General features: G+C 50.1%; 8 protein-coding genes across 8 annotated transcripts; 5 read left to right on the top strand and 3 right to left on the bottom strand.

Moving 5' to 3' along the window:
• Nucleotides 1–878: 878 nt before the first annotated feature.
• Nucleotides 879–1,727, top strand: UCRPA7_205 (putative 7alpha-cephem-methoxylase p8 chain related protein; the record flags this gene model as incomplete). The annotated part of the gene is made up of 1 exon (XM_007912803.1): nt 879–1,727. The coding sequence occupies one exon, from the start codon at nt 879–881 to the stop codon at nt 1,725–1,727; it is 849 nt and encodes a 282-aa protein (XP_007910994.1).
• Nucleotides 1,728–2,112: 385 nt separating this feature from the next.
• UCRPA7_204 (putative deacetylase complex subunit protein) lies at nt 2,113–3,773 on the bottom strand (the record flags this gene model as incomplete). Its single annotated transcript, XM_007912802.1, has 2 exons — nt 2,113–3,330; nt 3,390–3,773. 2 exons carry the CDS (start codon nt 3,771–3,773, stop codon nt 2,113–2,115), a joined length of 1,602 nt encoding a protein of 533 aa, XP_007910993.1.
• A 794-nt stretch (nt 3,774–4,567) lies between these two features.
• On the top strand, nt 4,568–5,139 carry UCRPA7_203 (putative lsm domain-containing protein; the record flags this gene model as incomplete). Its single annotated transcript, XM_007912801.1, has 3 exons — nt 4,568–4,607; nt 4,670–4,738; nt 4,805–5,139. 3 exons carry the CDS (start codon nt 4,568–4,570, stop codon nt 5,137–5,139), a joined length of 444 nt encoding a protein of 147 aa, XP_007910992.1.
• A 1,598-nt stretch (nt 5,140–6,737) lies between these two features.
• On the top strand, nt 6,738–9,298 carry UCRPA7_202 (putative exo-beta- - protein; the record flags this gene model as incomplete). Its single annotated transcript, XM_007912800.1, has 6 exons — nt 6,738–7,754; nt 7,802–8,359; nt 8,643–8,727; nt 8,781–8,867; nt 8,931–8,962; nt 9,020–9,298. 6 exons carry the CDS (start codon nt 6,738–6,740, stop codon nt 9,296–9,298), a joined length of 2,058 nt encoding a protein of 685 aa, XP_007910991.1.
• Nucleotides 9,299–9,445: 147 nt separating this feature from the next.
• Nucleotides 9,446–10,225, bottom strand: UCRPA7_201 (putative six-hairpin glycosidase-like protein; the record flags this gene model as incomplete). The annotated part of the gene is made up of 1 exon (XM_007912799.1): nt 9,446–10,225. One exon carries the CDS (start codon nt 10,223–10,225, stop codon nt 9,446–9,448), a length of 780 nt encoding a protein of 259 aa, XP_007910990.1.
• Nucleotides 10,226–12,930: 2,705 nt separating this feature from the next.
• On the top strand, nt 12,931–13,854 carry UCRPA7_200 (putative maintenance of ploidy protein mob1 protein; the record flags this gene model as incomplete). The annotated part of the gene is made up of 4 exons (XM_007912798.1): nt 12,931–13,222; nt 13,277–13,370; nt 13,425–13,558; nt 13,613–13,854. The coding sequence occupies 4 exons, from the start codon at nt 12,931–12,933 to the stop codon at nt 13,852–13,854; spliced, it is 762 nt and encodes a 253-aa protein (XP_007910989.1).
• A 531-nt stretch (nt 13,855–14,385) lies between these two features.
• On the top strand, nt 14,386–15,281 carry UCRPA7_199 (putative atp synthase subunit 5 protein; the record flags this gene model as incomplete). Its single annotated transcript, XM_007912797.1, has 3 exons — nt 14,386–14,544; nt 14,683–14,994; nt 15,075–15,281. The coding sequence occupies 3 exons, from the start codon at nt 14,386–14,388 to the stop codon at nt 15,279–15,281; spliced, it is 678 nt and encodes a 225-aa protein (XP_007910988.1).
• Nucleotides 15,282–15,779: 498 nt separating this feature from the next.
• Nucleotides 15,780–19,330, bottom strand: UCRPA7_198 (putative glycoside hydrolase family 63 protein; the record flags this gene model as incomplete). Its single annotated transcript, XM_007912796.1, has 8 exons — nt 15,780–16,137; nt 16,191–17,435; nt 17,500–17,959; nt 18,012–18,639; nt 18,751–18,847; nt 18,908–19,025; nt 19,101–19,139; nt 19,207–19,330. The coding sequence occupies 8 exons, from the start codon at nt 19,328–19,330 to the stop codon at nt 15,780–15,782; spliced, it is 3,069 nt and encodes a 1,022-aa protein (XP_007910987.1).
• Nucleotides 19,331–19,446: the final 116 nt, after the last annotated feature.

Here is a 19,446-nt window from a genome sequence, read left to right as displayed (position 1 = left end):
GACACCCGAGACAGGGTTGGCTAGCGTCATCACCGCAAGCTCCGCTTTCTCCACAGGATTGGGAGAATGGATTTTCCCCAGTGAACGAAGACTTACTTAAGCAACTTTTGTATAGGTAATCTGCCACTTACACAGCGGCCGTAGATATCCGACGGTGGTATGGCACGTCATTCGCTTGTCTTCGGATTCATTGAGGTTCGAAGCCTAGCTCCCAAGCTGCAGACCCTTTGCGGGGAAAAAGTCTACCACCAATGGCCGTGCCTACAGCACCTATGTATGAGGCGCGCCCTTCTAATCATCCAAGAAATCCGTTACAAGTACACAAGTCGGGCTACTTCGGAGTGTTTTTAATCAGCCCAACGGCTTTTTGTATTACTAACTAGGCCAGTTTCAGGGCTGTACAGTGGGCAGGGCGAAGCTTGAGGAAGCCTCTAGCCTTCGACTTCTCCAATAACATTCTGACTTCCGGAATGACGTGATTCAGTCGTTCCGGGATGACTTCAAGATCCCCTCTCAATATGTCTGCTTAAGATGGAAATTCCCTTTGCTTTGAAATGCATGCGACTTGTCTGCATGGTATGTTGAGGTGTAATATATATATATATGTCGTCCCAAGGCGCCTTAATAAAGCTATTTTCCTTATCATCACCATCATCATCTGCATCAAAGTAACTCCAATCAGCCAGCACCACTTCAAATAATCTTGTATATCAATCAGAGTTATAGGCGATCGCTACCCAGCAAAGACCACTAAGACGGAAACCATAGTACCACGCGCTACAACCTCCGGGATCACGAAACTACTGCCAGTGTTCTCTTCGAGGATTTTGAATTATACACCAATACGTCAAGCCCAGTCAGCAAGATCACTTCATAGCATGGCCATCGCAGCAATTCCCCGTGGGCCAGTAACGGCCAAGCTCAATTTCTATAAGCCGCCAGCTGACGGCGCAAAGCCATTCAACTACGTCGAGACGCCTCCTGAGGGAGAGCCGCAAAGGAATTATTCTGATGAGACAGCCGAGGTCACAATCAACGATGTTCGCGGTCGCGAGGACCAGTACACCCTCGACAAGGATGCCTTTGCCATAGTGAAAGATGTGCCGCCTTCCAAGGAGCAAGACTTCGCTGACGACAAGTCTATTGAGGCAAACTACTACCCCGAGCTGGAGGAACTGCTCTTGAAGCATGTTCCTGGAGCTTACAAGGTCGTCTTCTTCGACCATACCATCCGCCGAGCGGACCCCAACGCCCACCGAAATCCAGTGAATCGTACACATATAGATCAGACCAGTACCTCGGCCGTACTACGTGTCAAACGTCACTTAGGAGACGATGCCGAGAAACTTCTGGCCGGCCGATACAGAATCATCAACGTCTGGCGACCCCTAAATAAAAACCCTGTCGAGTCCTTCCCTCTTGCATTCGCATCATCAAACACAGTTGAGGATAGCGATATCATTCCCATCGAGCATCGTTATAACAATGGTTACACTGGTGAGACAGCAGGTATAAGGTATAATCCTGGTCAAAAATGGAACTACCTGAGCGGTATGACGGGCAATGAGCGACTTCTCCTGGAATGCTTCGACAGCGAAGGGTTGAAGAAGGGTTCTGGTGTCGAAGGCGGTAGGCTGGCACATACAGCTTTCGAGGATCCGCGTACTCGTCCCGATGCGGAGGGTCGTGAAAGCATTGAGGTCCGGACTCTTGTCTTTGGGCCTTGAACAATCAAGGAGAGATAATTGAAGGGGTGTTGTTGAAGAGATCAGGAAGATCATGTCAGGAGGCGTACTTTACTCTTAGCCTTTATCTATATAATAGGAAGCGGGAATTTGATTTCATGATATGTATCTCTCGTGTTGAGGAAATGAACTGGGTATAAAAATATGAGCTGCATGATTTCATGCCTATCTGCCCTTTGCAGTGATGACCAAGTGCATCCGGTAGCACCACCAAAAAACGCCATCCTTTTCAGGAATCATGCCTATGACTCGGCATATAGCAAAAATGTACCGTGGAAAACGCTCCGTTTCTCGTGAAACGAGGTAAAGTAAAAACAATTATGATCCATATCTTCCCTCTTTCTTTGATCTGATTAGATTCCCCCAATCAACCTCCTCGGCGACGCGCACCTCTGGTGCTGCCACCAGTGCCTTGGCGGCTCATGGCCACCCCTCCGAGAGAGCTCTGTCGGCTCATAGGGGACGCACCGATTCCTCCATGCACACTAGTTGGACCAGCAGTAAGACCACTGCCGCCGGAAAGTCTCAGCTCATTACGAAGATCTTCCATGGATGGCCGATCGCCTTGAATGAGAGCAACATATTTGCTGTCGCGTGGGGTAGAAGATACAGCCTCAAGCACCTTTCGGCCGCCATTTGATGTGTCAAGGTTAGAGCCGACTCCGTGTGCAGTTTCATATTGCCGCAGGACTGAAATAGCCATCATGTCCGCGCTGACGTCGTCTTGTGCTAAAGCCGGTGGGCCATTAGCCTCACTCATTGGCTTAGCTTTGTTATACGGGGCTGGCACAAGCGGTGGCAATTTGGGATCTTGGGCATCGAGTCGGCTCAAATTCTCGGGTAGCTCAAAGTTAGCCAGTGCTTCCAGGCCTAGGAGCTTATTGTCGAGGAAGTTGGCAGTATGTGTGCCTCCTCGGGTACTTCTCGTGGCATGCGAAACCTGTCGCTCCATGACGGGAGCAGAAGGGATGGATTCCGCATCATCGCCATCCTCTCGCTCATCACCAGACCCTTCCTCTGAGGGTGAAGAGACGACACCATTGCCATTGACCTTTGACTTATGACGGAGCAAGTACTTGTGCGATGCAAGTGCTGCGGTGTTGTAGTTCATTGACAATTCCTTATCCGTGAACAGTTTGTCAATGCTATAGACTGGACCAGTTGATTTTCCCATGCGGAGTCGGTCCACTTGCCAAACTGGAGTGGTGTTACTGGTATCAAGGGCTCTGCGTTGCGGGGCAGGGGACCCGTCGTCCTCATTCCCGTTTCTCTTTCGCTTCTTGCTATCGGAGAAACCTGGCATCTCCTCCATCTCTCTTCTCAATCTAGTGGCTCTCTTGCCATGTGTACCACCAGGACTGGCGGGATTGGTAATGCTGAATTGGTTCGGGTGAAGGAGTAGGGCGGTGGCATCGGAAATCTCTAGAGCTTCCTTCTCCTTGCTAAGACGGAATTTCTTGGTTGATATGGTGTTGATGAGGCGGTCGCGGACCGTGTTTGAGAGGGAGTCGTGCTCGCGCTTGGCTAGCATCACCTTGTATGCATGAACATTTCGGTGCTCCTTGATTTTTCTCTCGTACTCCAGCTAATTAGACCAGTTAGCTGTTGACTCATGAATCGAAATAATGTGTCGGATCGGCTTACCTTTTGCTTGCTGATCTCGAAATCCCGCTCTTCAACCAGGTCCTCAATCTTGTGAACCCAATCCTGGAACTTAGGACCCGCCATGTCAAGTAAGGTCCGCGCGGTAGCTGGATCGGTACTCTGACCCATCGCTAGTTGTACTTGTTGGCCGTCAAGGGTATCAAGGGGTCGCTCAGAATAGGGATCAACACGCATGACTAGATTGGTGTCTAGCTGGATCTTCTGGAGCTGCTCGCGGTAGGCGCTGTCTCGACTTCTTGTGAAATTGTCAGACATCTGCTGGAGGCGCTCGGTGAGGAGTTGGCGCTTCCTCTCCCGCTTTGATTCATGGCGAGCAGGGACCGCCGCGGGCGGCGAGGGAGCGGTAGAGGCATTCGCAGCCATCTCGTAGACTGGAAGCTGATTTGATGATCAAGAGAATGAAATATCCCAATATTTGAAGAAGAAGAAGAGTGCGGTGAAGGTCTTAATATGTGTGAAGGACACTGGGTGGAGAGAAGCGGGCTGCGGAGACTAAATAGCAGCAGAAGGTGGAAAAGTTGGCAGGAAGAGGATGACGAGGAGGCAGAATAATCGTTTAAGTAGTAGAAAATTGACTCCTGTTTTCCAACAATAGGGACAATAAGGTTGATGAGGGCGTTGCTTGCTCTATTGTTCGTTGAACAAGTTCTGTGAATAGATCGTGGAATTGGCGCGAACTGGGTGAGGAGGAACAATACCGGCAGTAGGAGCTGATTGATGCTATTGTTGCGATTATGCCAGATCACACCGCCTTCCTGAGGCGGACCGTAGTGATGGCTGGGACGGAGCACATATAATTCCGCAATCGAGCCATGTGCCCCACCAAAGCTTTCTACTGCAGCCGACCTGCCAGTCCGCAATTGACCCTGGCGTGCCTTTCCAGTCTCGTCATCCACCTCGAACGCCGCCCTGGACAACGTCAATGATACTTGTCCAATAGCGCGCTGCCAAAAGTGAAGCCCGCCGAGCAAAGACTGCCATAGTATCTCGATGGACTGGACGAAGAAGCGATCTAATTCGAAACACCAGCCCGTTTTCATGAGATAATGGAGAATTTATCCATCAACGAAGCCCCTTCGCAGGGGGGCGGCGGTGTTCCTCCTGCCCTGGGAAGAGCACCACCACAGCAACAGCAGCAACAGCAATTGCCTGCTCAAATGTTCACGACAGCAGCTCAACTTCTTGATCTAACGGACAGTATGCCTGCCTCACCTCAGCCTTGCCTTCTACTCGGGAGCGCCCACTGACAAAAGATTCAGAGAAGCTTATGGTGGCTCTACGTGATGGACGGAAGTTGATTGGTATACTGCGAAGTTGGGACCAATTCGGTATGCAATTCTCTCTCTCTCTCTCTCTCTCTCTCGCGAAACCGGATAGGAATTAAGTGTTGGTAGCAAACTTGGTTCTCCAGTCTACAGTCGAGCGGATATTTGTCCCGCCTGGAGCTAATCCGCCTATGGGATCTGGCGAGTCACAGAAGCGTGGACTTTACGCAGACATCCCTCGAGGAATGTTCCTGGTCAGAGGCGAGAATGTCCTTCTGTTAGGAGAGATTGATCTGGACAGGGATGATGACCCGCCTCCGGGCTACGACAAGGCTGATGCCGAGCTAGTCGAGTCTCTAGCAAAACAGAAAAAGGCAGAAGATAAAATCAAGGAAAAGTCGCGACTAAGAAAGCTGAGCACACTCGGTTTTGAAGGGGAGAACATGGGTGAGATAATGCTATGAGAGCATGATAGCCGGAACGGCATGGTGGTCGACTTACACCTAGGTGACCACCTAGAGGATTGGAGAGCAGAATATTGTGAAATGCTGATCCAATCCATTCGCGATCACTCTTCAGTGACCGCCATATACCAGCCTAGATACCTTGATTGGTATCTTACAAATCAACTTGGCATATAGTTGATAATGAAACACGATACTGTGCCTTCGTTCACCTGATGCAATACTGCATATTATGAAGTGCCTGTGGGATGGTGCCCCAGGAAAGCAGCGCTGTTCTTCAACTTTTTCATTTAGCTGGCTGTTTGAAAGAGTCACAATCTCGGAACTGGCACGTGTTATGACTTCCACTACAGTGATCAAGAATTTAGTAACGCAGGGTTGAGGCAATCGCTATGTTGACAGAAATTTGTTCGCTCCTCGCGATACTTACATCAATCAAATAACGATGACTGGTGTTTGCGCCGGATAAATTAATCCCAACTATGCGACGAAAGAAGGTAGCAGCCGTCTTCTAGGCCTATGGAATCGAAGCAATTGGTATAAGAAGAGCAAAAGCTAAATATTCCGCTAATATGGGTTTGGCCATTCTGGACAGTTTGACAATTGCTTTCATCCGAGTCCCCCGGCATGTCGATGGATAGCTCTATGCAAGTCCGCCCTGTAAGTCCTCGTGAAAGGTCAATCTGAGCAAAATAGGTATTGAAGGGCCGATAACGTCGCTTCTCGGGGAGGACCCTTGGTTTGCTAGTAACACAATCGGCATGTCATTATTCAATTCTCAAGATACATCGTAATGACGCACCAATGCTATCGTAGATGAGAGGGGAAAGAACCCTTGAAACCATACCGCCTTTCTAAATTTGGACACTCTTCGGCGTGGCGAAGCAATCGGATGTGCAATGGAAGACGCTCAGCTGCCAGGGGCATTTAAACAAGCTCAGACGGGGTCATGCAGTCTCCACGAGCTAATCAATGTGTGGGGGCGGCGCCGTTGCTTACTGTGTACAGCAGTCAGTCTAGTCTTCATAACGGTACTTTTAGCTTCCAAGATGAAGCTCAAATAGAGTTGCCGAAGCCACCACGGACAACTACCCTGGAACCATGGCTTTCCCCAGGGGATGTGCTTCCATAACTGCATACCGTCAGAACTCCAATTTCAGCCGGTTAATCGTGGGCGATCTACTGGATCGAAATTCTCATGATGCTGACAACAGGAGATTATTCACAAGGTCGTACGAACTATCGTGCTGACAGAGGCTGAAAACTCCACACGTTTTGCAAATAGGAAGCTGAATCACAAGGGCACAAACTGCGTGTGATCGTGTGATAGCCGAGTGAGAGCCATCAGGCTTGAATACCTTAGGCTCATGAGACGTTGCACGAGTTGTCTGCATGTACATTAGCTAGTGCTTATCGATGTTCACAACCCTTGCCGCGGCGTCTCTTCACAAATCTTTACTATCCCGGTTACTCGATGCCGTAAAGCTTCAGGGTCTAGGATAAAATAGTGGTTATATAAGGGCTATGGGATCATTTAAGTTTTCCAAGGCTACGGACCAGTCTTCGTCATCAGATTTGCCTTAGCTTTTCCCTTCAAGATGAAGTCAATTTTTTGTATATTCTCTTTGATCACTTATATTGTTGCTTTTCCAGCAAAAGACTCTCTTCAAAGTCTCGAGAGCCTTGAGAGCAGGCAGAGCTGCTCTCTGAACCCGACAAATCCATCCACTTACTGGTATGAAACCATCACTCACAATGGAATCTCGCCTTTTATCCCCTCAGGGTCTTCCTGGCCTGTATTCCGCAACGTGAAGTCATCAACCTATGGCGCCAAGGGTGATGGCTCGACCGATGACTCTGCTGCCATCCAGAAGGCCATCAATGCGGGCAATAGCTTCGCTGACAGGACCACCAACTCCCTAGGCACTACCGGCCAGCCAGCCGTTGTGTATCTGCCTGCCGGAACATATCTCTTCACAAAACCTATCCAGCTTTACGTCGGTACTGTTCTGATGGGCGATCCTATCAATCCTCCTACCATCAAAGTCAGTTCGGGGTTCAGCGGTAGCTTTGTGATTTATGGAAAAGATCCTCATCAGGACGCCACCACCAACTTTTACATCGGCATTAAAAACATCATCATTGATTCTACGGCTTTCAACAAAGATACCAGCCTCACGCTTTTGGACTGGAGTATATCCCAGGCTGTACAGCTGAGCAATGTGGTATTCCAGATGCCTTATGATTCCAAGGGGCACACTGGACTGTCAATGCCTGAAGGTGGCTCTCCTATCATTATCAATGATTGCACTTTCCATGGGGGTGTTGTTGGCATCAACATGAGCACACAGCAATATCACCTTGTCAGGCTAACATTCAATGGTTGTACTACCGGAATCAAGGTCAATGGCGTTAAGGACTTGGTGGTGCAGGGCGCTTACTTCACCCTTTGTGGTGTAGCAATTGATACCACGGAATATAACGACATTGGTTTTGTTGCTGTAATAGATTCGAAGGTGGACAACACCGGGGCTCTTATCAGTACCACCTCTTCTTCCACAGGTCAGGATTCTATTGTGTTAGAGAACGTACAGGTTGATAGTACAGTGTCATCGGTATGGAGCGCCTCATACTATGATCAGGGATAAGCTAACATCACCAGACTGTCACCGCAAGTGGAAATACGATCCTCACGGGCAGTGTTCCCGCTAATCAAGCCTGGGTCTACGGTAACTCGTACACAGTTGGAGGGCCCAGCACGGGTGCCCACCAGTCGGGGACAAAGTATTCCACCGTTCGATCCAGCGCCTTGATAGATGGCTCCGGCAATTTCCGCAGTGTGAAGCCCCCAACCTATAAGGAGTACGATGTCAGCCAATTCGTGAATGTTAAAAGCGTATCGGGATTCCCTGTTGCTGGAGACGGCAGCACCGATGATACGGCCAACCTGCAACACATTATCACCGCGAATGCGGGCTGCAAGATCTTGTTCTTCCCACAAGGAACCTATCGAGTGACCGACACTCTCTTCTTCCCTGTTGGTAGTCGAGTCTTTGGTGAAGGCTGGTCCGCCATCAGCGCATACGGATCGAAGTTCTGGGATCCTACAAAGCCCATCCCGATGGTCAAGGTCGGCAACGCGGGTGATGTTGGCATTGCTCAATTCTCAGATATGCTGCTTACGGTTGGAGACGTGCTTCAAGGCTGTACGCTGCTGGAAGTAAACATGGCTGGAGCCAATCCTGGAGACGTTGGATTTTGGAACGTTCATCATCGGGTCGGAGGAGCTGCGGGCTCTCTTGTACAGACAAATTGCGGTGGAAGCGGAGGAGGAGGTACTCCTCCTCAGTGTAAAGCTGCTTTCATGATGACCCATCTGACGTCGACATCTTCTGCCTATATCGAAAACATGTGGCAATGGACTGCAGACCACGATTTAGATGTAAGTTGGGTTCTTTTTCTGCCGCCTTATCAATATAGCATCTTGCTAACAAGCGTCACAGGGTGGAAATGGCCAAGTCATTTCTGTTGGTCGAGGCATGCTCGTTGAGGCAACAAAGGGAACATGGCTACTAGGAATAGGTTCAGGTATATGATGCGACATCCAACCCATCTTACTTCTGAAACTGACATATCTGCAGAACACAACACCCTGTATCAAGCCAACTTCCAAAGCGCGCAGAATGTATTCCTTGGTTTCCAACAAAGCGAAACTGCTTACTGGCAAGGTACCGGGCAGTCAAGCATAACTCCGGCGCCATGGAGTCCACTTGCACTCTCCAGCGATCCAGACTTCAGTTGGTGTGGCGGTGGAGACGCCCAGGTAAGTGAAAGCATTATACTTGTACAAGTGAGCTATGCTGATCAAGACGTTACACAGTGTCGAATGGGCTTATACCAGCGCATCAGCGGATCATCAGCGCTCAGTTTCTACGGCGCCGGCTTCTGGACCTTCTTCAATAACGGCAATGGCTGCAGTGGCGATTGTCAGACAAACGGTATTTTGATTGACAACACTCATGGCCTGTATTACTTCGGGATCAACACGCATCTGGTCAGCACCATGGTTCGGAATAATGGTGTCGCCCTAGTTCAGAAGAGCAACAATCCTGGCGGCTGGGGCGGTGGTGTTGCTGCGTTCCTTACTGGTTCTCAGTGAACCTAACAAAATATCTGTTAGTGGTCAATATGAATTAGAAGTTTAATGTACATATTCAAGAAACCCAGCTCGAAGTCCTAAGTACATAGCTGTGAATGATGAAGCGGTGTGATATATTACTCTATTGTGACACAGATTACTTGAAGCCTATATTGCTGGCACAAAGCCTTCGACTTTGACATCCCAGCCTTTCGGAAAATGGGCTCCTGGTGACTCCTGCCAACCGCCTCCCATCATAGCGACTGCTAACAAGAAAGATGCTCCATTGGGAAAGTAGGGTGTCGGAACCCGAGTTCCACCCACGGGATAACCAGCATCATCGAATTGGAAGATTGGGTGTAGCAAATAGGCTAGGGCTTGATCTGTATCTCCTAGCCGAAGCGAGTTCATTGCCAGCATGGAGAAGTCCCAACCATACGAGTCTTCTAGGGCCCAGTACTTCAAGATATGGTCTGCGGTGTTTTGAACAATCGTCATGTTCAGAGGCGGCCCGCTCATTGGGGGAGGGAGCCATCCATATATGCCCGACATGGCGGGATGATCGTCGGTTGTGCTATTATCTGTCCACATGTTGGGTATTCCCTCGTAGACAGGATAAGTGTTGTCGACAACAGGCAATGGGGCAAGGTTATCCCTAATAGTTATCCATTCCTCCGGCACAGGTAGCCCCTGCCTTTCCTTCCATTTCTTGGCGATATCCAAACCGAACCGCCAATAAGCTAGTTCGAATGTCGGGTTGATGGTGACGTTCGGATTCGTATTTTCTGAGACTGGATACATGGGAGGGCCGAGATCGTAGACACCGGTCGACTCGTTAAAGAATGCATATGAGGCCATGAAGTCGGCTGAAGCCGTCAGGATCTCGTCCCAGTTCTCCAGGGTGGTCTCATTGGGGAACGACCGATATTCGGTTTCCGCAAAGTACATTGGATGAGGCTGCTGCCAGATGAGAAGTGAGTTGATTTCTCCGGGCGCACTACGGCCGGTTGGATCCGTCATTTTCCCCCAGCGTGCGCCCTTATAGCCCTGCAGAGTCGCCCTGTCATATGAAGAAGGTAGGTATTCCTGATACATCCTAGGCAAGCTGCGCCACAACAGATCGAAGTGATTCCAGCGAGCAAAGTGGATGAGATGCCAAAAGACCATCTCAAGATGAAATTTCCCGTACCAGCCGTTGTTCACAAGGCCAGATTCCTGAGGAGGGTAAGACGACGCGGAGTTCACTGCCATTAGATATTGAGACAAGATGATGCGCCTCTGAAGCTCAGTTGCGTCTACCGAGTCTACAGCTGATAGATCGACAAAGGCACCCTTGCTCCAATAAGTCTGCCACCACGTCTTGGATGCTGTCGTCACGGACTGAAGGCTGGGCGCATTGTAATTACCCTGTGGCGAGAAAGAGACCACTAAATTCAACTTGTTTGAACCAGACGGACTTAAAAAGTAGCGATGACTATTGTTTCCAGGCCCGGACACAGTTGCCTTCCCTTCCCACTGTGCTCTGAAATAGTATTCGTTCTCATCCAAAGTATGATGTATCGTCGCTTGATTCATAGATGTCTCGAGGGTAGTTGTGTGATTTTGTGTTGCATTCCACACACCAACAAAGGGGGCATCGAATTTGTTGCGATCTGAGTATGGAAAATCGAAGAACAACTCAAGTTCACCATGACTCAAAAGTTCTGAGACGACGCTGATGCCCACGATGTCGGAGTCAGGGGCTGCCCAGGTCTCGACCTCGACCTTCTTGCCCTTATAGACGAACGATGATGAAATCTTTCCGCTCCACAAATCAAGCACCTGGTCCTTGTGTTCCAGCTGGCTCTCGTCAACTTGAGCAGCTTTGAAGGAGAAGCCGATATTTCCCAGGTTGATCCGCTGAGGGTTCTGGATCAACCAGTTGGAGATTTCTGGCTCCGCTGGGTTCGGTTGGTCGTAGTTCACCAGTCTCCCATGTGTCCACCAGTCCAGGCCCGTGAAATCTTGAAGAGCATTAGCTACGGGAGGGGTGTTCAGAACCGCAAGGGAACACTTACCATCCACCGAAGTTTGGTTTGGAGTGGTTGGCAGGCTGAAGTTATGCCAACCCCATGTTGACATAGTATTGAAAGGACTGAATGTTTGCAAGCCAGTCACATCCACACCAAATGCAAAGTTACCATTGCCAACTTGCAATGGGGTCGTGCTTGAGCTAGCATTCCGCCGGACGTTGAATGCCTGTACAACTTTGCGTCTGTGTATACATGACTTCGCCTCGACGGAGGCGCAGCCCATATACAAGGCTAAGAGAGAGAGACGCATCTCGAAATGAGATCGCAAACAATATTTGAGTGGAGGATCCCTCCCATATGAGGGGTGACACTGGCTCTAACCTTCCATTATATCAACAGAGCTGCTTAGCCCTCGGCCGAAGGAAAGTCGCAGACTCAGTCAAATAACACTAATTTTCCGTGGCCCGTCAGCCTGGTACCCATGATAGAAATATAGGCCATCCCAATTGAAGGGCAGATCTCCCAATTTAGCCTGCGGGGGCATGTTGGGGATTGGGTCTATTCGGGTTTCACTGACCCGACACGCTGTCAAGCGTCCTTGTGGACTGGGCTCACTTGGGGGCGGTGCGGGGATGACAGTGAATCTGGGGAGAGGCCGGCCAAGGCCAGCATCACTGTCTACCTTTCCCCACACCGTCAATTGAGGCTATTCAGACATCTGCCGGAAAGAGAAACCAACCCCTCATCCAGTGCAAGGGAATCAGACTATTGGAAAACGTCTGAGGATGATGGTTGCACCAGCTCATTGTAGAAGAGGACGTCTAATCAGCTAGTGTCTTGACATAATTATTGACATATCCAGTTGCATACCCTTCGGTCCAGTGTGTGTCGAGCAGTACATATCCTCCTCTGCCAGGGTATAAATGTTAGTTCGGCAAGGGTATTATTCCCTCCTCAACAAGAGATTACTATCTTTATAGAAGTTGAAAGACCAATAGTAATAAATAGAAACTTTTCTGTCTTGCTAAGTATTATGACTCTCAATATTGAGTAGGTATCTTCATTCTTCATGAACCACGTTTGTTACCTTGGCGGACGAGTAAGAGGAGGAGCCGTACCAGTGGACCTGCGTGGACTGGCAACAGGGATCCAGGTGCTCCAATTCCAGACTGGCCCGTAGCGTATTTATGGCGCCACACTTGCCAACAGCCACACCCCGCCATGAGGCGCCAAATGCTCTACGCAGCAAGGGATCCCTCCACTACAGCAACCGTCATTGTTTTGTTTTGTCCCATTCACATGTGCCCTTACTTGAAACCTAACGTTTACTGTGAGCGTGCCACGACGCAATCACTTGCCAAAGAGGCCTTGGAAAGGAACCACTAAGAAGGTATAGGAAGCCATCCGAAGACAATTTCACCAATTCGAAGACACTTTGGTTTGTTTACAATCATTCTCCTGCTAACTGTTGGGTGGTTTACACAGGGCGACCACATCATTGAATATCCAACATAGCCTTTCAAGCTCGGCGCAGATCTCACCATGAGCTCTTTTATTACCACAGTGTGCGTATTCTCTCTCCAATCGCAGTATACCGATTTTTTTCTCGCTCTTCCCTAGATCAGCCAGCATCATCAACCCATGACTGCGATGGAGGATACTGCAAGCCCAGCCAAGCAAGATCGGGAACGGATGGCTACCGTTATGATCAAATATGAATTCGAAGACATTGAGCAGAGCAAAAGCTTACAGATTGAGGAAAATAGCAACCAGCGCACGCGCAATCAATTCCGCCCCCGACCTGGCGGCAAACAGGGTACCACCAGCTACCAGCTGCGACAGTATGCCGAAGCGACTCTGGGAGGTGGAAGTCTACGAAAGATTGTGAAGCTGCCAGAGGGAGAGGATGAGAATGAATGGCTAGCGGTTAACAGTAGGTATTATGAATGCCTGCACAAGCTAGACATGAGGCTAATGAGGTAAATAGTGGTGGATTTTTACAACCAGATCAACCTCCTGTACGGCGCCATCACTGAGTTCTGCTCCCCCCAGTCTTGCCCGGAGATGAAGGCAACAGACGAGTAAGTTAGAAGAGAAACGATGGTCGATCTTGCTGTTGCTGATATGAAGTGCAGGTTCGAGTATCTGTGGCAGGATAATGAGAACTACAAGCGTCCAACCAAGATGGCTGCACCTGCCTACATCGAGCAGTTGATGACCTGGGTGCAAGGCAATATCGACAATGAAGCTGTTCTTCCCAGTCGAATTGGTAGGGTTCTTACTAATTCTGACCGCATGTAACTCATGTACTAAACCACTACAGGTGTGCCTTTCCCAAAGACTTTCCCTTCTTTGGTTCGACAGATATTCAAGCGCATGTACCGTGTCTACGCACACATCTACTGCCACCACTACCCTGTCATCCGTGAGCTTGGCCTGGAACCTCATCTGAACACCAGCTTCAAGCAGTATGTGCTGTTCATCGACGAGCATAATCTGGCAAGCGGCAAGGACTTCTGGGGTCCCCTTGGTGATTTGGTCGACAGCATGTTGCGGAGCGACTAGGTATTTGTACTATAAGCTCACGAGGCATTTGCAGCTTTGGCTCTCATGTTTGGCGTTCAGGGTGGATTGTATGGAGTGATGACATGCACACAGGATGGACTAATGAAACGGTCGACGCGTTGATGAGTTTTTGCAGCATTAAGGACTTTCACGTAGCGAGGGATAGCTAAGTGAAATACTGTACTACTATGGAGAATTCCTTTGCATTATCTCTGCGTTGAGGAAACTCTATTTCATATTCATGTGTTGCACCGAAATCTCGAAACGTGGATTAACTTGAAAGACTCCAGACAATATCGTAAGTAAATATGCATTGTGCTTGCACAACAGTAGCTCCGTGCATAAAATCAATTGTGCAAGCTTATTGCTGCGTTAGGCGGGTTTCGGGACTAACGGCTAGAGCCTCAGGCACCGACTTTCCAATTTGCCGAATTCTAACCTTTGGCTCAACACCAAGGCCGGAAGCTCGACCTTCACGAAATTCGAAGCCTCTCCCCCCAATCGACCCCTCCTGCCAATTCCACAGTCATCATGTTGGCGAGACAAGCACTCCTTCGCTCCGCCCGGACGGCTGCTCCCACCCGGGTGCTTGCCTCGCAGGTCCGCTTCTACGCCGCCCCGGCTGCGAACGAGACCGTCAAGCCTCCCGTCGCCCTCTTCGGCCTCGATGGCACCTATGCCACCGCTCTGGTACGTTCAGGATCTCGAATCGAACGTCGATAGGTCATCTGGAGATGCATCAGCCGACCAATTGATGCCTTGATCAACACTCAATTGACGGTGTTGGAACCACGAACGAGCATGCTAACTCCTGCGTCATTTTCACAGTACACCGCGGCCGTCAAGACCTCCTCCCTCGAGCCCACCGCCAAGACCCTCACCAGCCTCGACAGCCTGCTGAAGAAGGACCCCAAGCTGGCGACCATCCTGGCCGCGCCGACGCTGTCCCCCTCCGACAAGAGCGCCATCGTCGCCGAGCTCGAGAAGGCCGCCGGCGTGCAGGGCGAGACCGTCAAGAACTTCCTGCAGACGCTGGCCGAGAACAACCGCCTGAGCATCCTGCCCGGCGTGTGCGAGAAGTTCGGCGAGCTGATAAGTGCGGCGCACGGCGAGGTCGAGATGACGGTCACCAGCGCTACGGTATGCAGAGACTCCCTACTTCTGATGCATGGCGAGAGATTCAGGCGAGAGATGATGATGCTAACTAGGATGAACTATAGCAACTGGAGCCTAAGCTGCTGTCCCGCCTCGAGACTGCCGTCTCCAAGTCATCCTACGTCGGCCAGGGCAAGAAGCTGAAGGTGACCAACAAGGTCAACCCGGACATCGTTGGAGGGCTGGTTGTCGAGATTGGCGACAGGACCATCGACCTGAGCGTCTCTGGCAAGCTGGCAAAGATGAACAAGCTCCTCACCGACACCCTGTAAAAGTACTTTTTCCCATTTGTTCTGATCGCGATAGGAGCATAGAGGAGGAGGCGAGACTGGAGCGGTAGCTCGAGGACGAGTCTTTGAAAAGACGCCTGTGTATAGGAGCTCAAATAAAACTTGTCTCTACCATTTACAACATCATTATCTGGACTTTTCCAGCGTTTATGATGATCTCATGCCGAGCGTTGACAGCTGAGCTGTGAAGAACGTACACTGCTGGATAGAATTACAGTCCTTGAACTGTCAACTGAACTACCTTCACGCACGCGAGTTCTGTGCTTGTTGCAGATCTTTCTTTCCATAGGTATGCCAACAATTCATCGTGTATTCATGTGCTGTCCTAGTAATGCTCTACCGATGTCGAAAGTTTCCATCCCCTGAGTATGTATAGGAAAGCGCCAAACCAATTCCATTACCAATTCATGTCTATACAGTCTATGCCTGTTTCCGAAAATTGAGCGCAGAGCCTGCACCAGCCTGCTTTCTCAGTCTACTCTATGGTGTAGCTTCGAACTCATCGCCTTTCTCATAGGCATCAGCGACTTGTTCGCTCTTCACACGCTGAAGTTGCTCAGCGATGTAGTTGTGCATATGAGCGTCTGCCTCAGCCTTCTCACGTTGACGTTCCGGATCGTCTCCATTGACAGATCCTGTGACGGAGTGCCCGTCCTCTTCGTACCCGTTAGGCTCGCTTCCCCAGTCGCTACGCGCACCTATGGAGCGAGCTGTTGAAGAGCGGCGGATACGAGGCATGGAAGGCGACCGTGCCTGGGGGCGGCTGAGAACGTCATCAAAGTAATGGGCCATGCCCACAGATGGTGTGCGCGGCGTCTGCGGCAAGCGACAGCTGACTCTGCAAGCGGTGTTAGCAAACTGTGAAAAATATGTCAGAATCGGACTCCTTACCCAGTGTCATGAATCAATCGAGCGATCAAGCCTGTCCATCCACACTGGTGAGTTGCACCGAGGCCGCGACCACTGTCACCGTCGAAAAATTCGTAGAACCACAGATTGTCCTTCCACAAGGGGTCAAAGTCCAGCAAGTCACTGCCCCCGTTTATACTACGGCGACCATCATCGCCTCGAGCGAAGAGATGTTGCAGTCTGTGCTGAAGCTCCTCAGACACATGGCCCAAGTGCATGTAGTCTCCCGAGCCGACGGGACACTCTACCTGAAGACCTTGACCGAAGAATAGATAGAATCGCTGTAAGGATTCAATCAGGAGGAAGTTCACACAGAGCCAAATCGGACCACGCCAATTACTGTTGCCTCCAAACAGGCCGCTGTCCGAGTCACCAGGGACATAGCCAACCTGAAACTCCTGGCCGTTGACGTTCATTGAATAGGGATGCTCCTTGTGATACTTGGACAGCGAGCGGATGCCATGAGGGCTCAAGAACTCGTCCTCGTCAAGCATGCGCTCCAACAACCGAACGAGACGGTCTTTGCTGACAATTGAAAGGAGGATACGATCGCCTTTACCGCGTCGGCGGATGCTGGCCATGTTGCGCTCCGCAACGTCGCATCGGTTCTTCATGAACCACTCGACACGCTTCTTGAACGATGGTAGCTTATTGATGAGTTCCGGCTCTAGCGTCAATGTCGCGTAGAGAGGAATCAGTCCAACAAGAGATCGGACAGGAAGCTGTTGAATCCAGGGGCCACCCCATGAAATGGCATCATAGTAGAAACCATCCTCGTCATTCCATAATGATGCCTCGTCTTTCTGGCCCATTCTGAAAGTCATGGCATCGCTGATGAGAATGAAATGCTCGAAGAATTTCGAGGCAATGTCTTCGTATGTACGGCGATGCTTGGCAAGCTCAAGACTAATATTGAGCATGTTGAGGCAGTAAAAGGCCATCCATCCAGTGCTGTCGGCTTGCTCAAGGCTGCCTCCAGTAGGAAGCGGCTCAGATCGGTTGAATAGACCAATGTTGTCGAGGCCGAGGAAGCCACCTTCAAAGACGTTCTTCCCTTCTACGTCTTTGCGGTTGACCCACCATGTGAAGTTCAATAGGAGCTTTTGGAAGACTCTCTCCAAGAAGTCAAGATCTTGCCTGCCATACAACTTGCGCTCAATTTTGAAGACACGGAATGTCGCCCATGCGTGAACTGGAGGGTTCACGTCGCCAAAGTTCCACTCATACCTGTGCAGATTCAGCGTCAGCAAACGATCAGATCCTAACCCTGTTATTGTAGGGAAAAACTTACGCTGGAAGTTGTCCATTTGGATGACAATACCATTCTCGAGTGAACAGATCTAACTGCTTCTTCGCAAAGTCCGGATCAATCATTGCCAAGGTGATACAATGAAAGCTGGTGTCCCAAGCAGCGAAGAAGGGATACTCCCATGAGTCTGGCATGGACAGGATATCATCGCAGTGCATGTGTTTCCATTGAGAATTTCTGATAGCCTTTCTCCCTGGAGGAGGGGGTGGTTGGGTCGGGTCGCCATTAGCCCACTGATCCCATATGAAGAGATAATGTTGCTTGCACCACATCATGCCTGCAAAGGCTTGACGCTGGATATTGCGCAAATCGTCAGACATGGGAAGAGGGCTTATTCTGTAGTAGAAATCATCTGCCTCTTCCCGCTTCCGTTCAATGATCTCATCAAACTCTTCCTCGTCTAGGTATGTCTCATTTCTCTTTGAGAAGCGGAAACGAATCACTGAGGAGGTTAGACGTCTTAGAAATGTCAAAAGGGGGCTTTTGCAGCTTACCAGCGCATTCACCAGGCGCAACGCCACCCCCTTCGTTGAACGGGAACCATGCAGCAGCCTTTGTACCGACCTGCCGGGGGTTTACTGCCTTCTTCTCACCATCTACAATATATCTGTGGAATGCATCCTTAACATAGGGCTGCTCGTTCTCGCCATCGTACAGGAGCTCAAAATTGGTGTCGTTCTCTGTGAACATGAGCTCTGGCTGGACATCCTCCCCGCTGTTGCCGACACCGGGAGAAGGCGACAGCAAGACGTAGCGGTCTCCAAGGGAATGATGCTTAGACTTGAGGACATTCTCTGCGTGTACACCCATTGAGGGCTTGTCCTCTTCGGGCTCGCGGCCCCAAGCCCAGGTATTTCGGAACCAGACGTGAGGGATGATGTGGATCGGAGCAGGCTCTGGACCCCTGTTCCAAGCAGTGACTCGGAAGAGTAGTTCATCAGGGTTATCGTCTTCCTTCGCGGTCTCGATAATGATATCCCAGTACCGATCCTCTTCAAATATGCCGGTGTCAATGATCTGGTATTCCTTATCCTGCTTGCCTCTCCTAGCATTCTCGTCCCGGAGATCGTCGTATGGGAATGCCCGCTGTGGATACTTATATAGGTATTTCATGTAGGAATGCTGCCTCTATGTTAGTCGCGTTTGCGTTTGGTGGATGTGATGAGAGATCTTACGGTCTGGACAACATGTTAGCGGACTGTATACTGGTGATAGTGCTTGGACCCAACTTACAGGTGTGTTGTCGAGGTGGAAATGTGCCTCTTTGATACTCTCACCATGATTGCCCTGAGGATTGGAGAGACCAAACAGACGTTCTTTTAGGAAAGGACTAGATAGTTGCTGTCAGCACTTGAGCTGGCCGAGAATCCAATTTCAGGAATGAACACACTCTTGTTCGTTCCAAAAGGCGAACGCAATGTTCTGCAAGCCATGTGTATCGCAGACGCCAGCGATGCCATCCTCCCCCCATCTGTAAGTCCGCGAACGGGCGTGGTCGTGGGGGAAATCTAGTATCGGGGAAACAAGCTATCAGTGGTCTGTTCTGAAGTGTCTTTGGCGGGGTGCATTGTAGCAAGACTCACGACTCCAGGCGTCGCCATCAGGGCTGTAGTCCTCTCTCACTGCAAATGGCCAGTTAGTCAATCGATGAAGCTCGACAGAGGATGACAGAGAGCGATTGAGACTTACCTGTGGCCCATTGTCGCTCTGCGACGTAGGGACCCCACTTCTTCCAGTACTTGGTGCGGTGACGGTCTTCCTTCAAGCGCTTCTCCTCCGCAGTCAGGTACTCGTGGTTGTCGAAAACGACCATGGTCTCAGCAGGCAGCAATAAGAACAATAGGGTACAGAGTGAAGACAAGCTATTCAGGAACAGAATTGGCTGCTGGAGACAAGAGTAGAGGGGCAGGTTTGTAATGTGTAGATGAG

This window comes from Phaeoacremonium minimum (assembly GCF_000392275.1).
Source record: "Phaeoacremonium minimum UCRPA7 unplaced genomic scaffold PA7_03_scaffold_8, whole genome shotgun sequence".
In the NCBI taxonomy this organism is placed as follows: domain Eukaryota; kingdom Fungi; phylum Ascomycota; class Sordariomycetes; order Togniniales; family Togniniaceae; genus Phaeoacremonium; species Phaeoacremonium minimum.
Note: the sequence above shows the minus strand (reverse complement) of the source record. Positions and strands in the feature narration are given on the sequence as shown.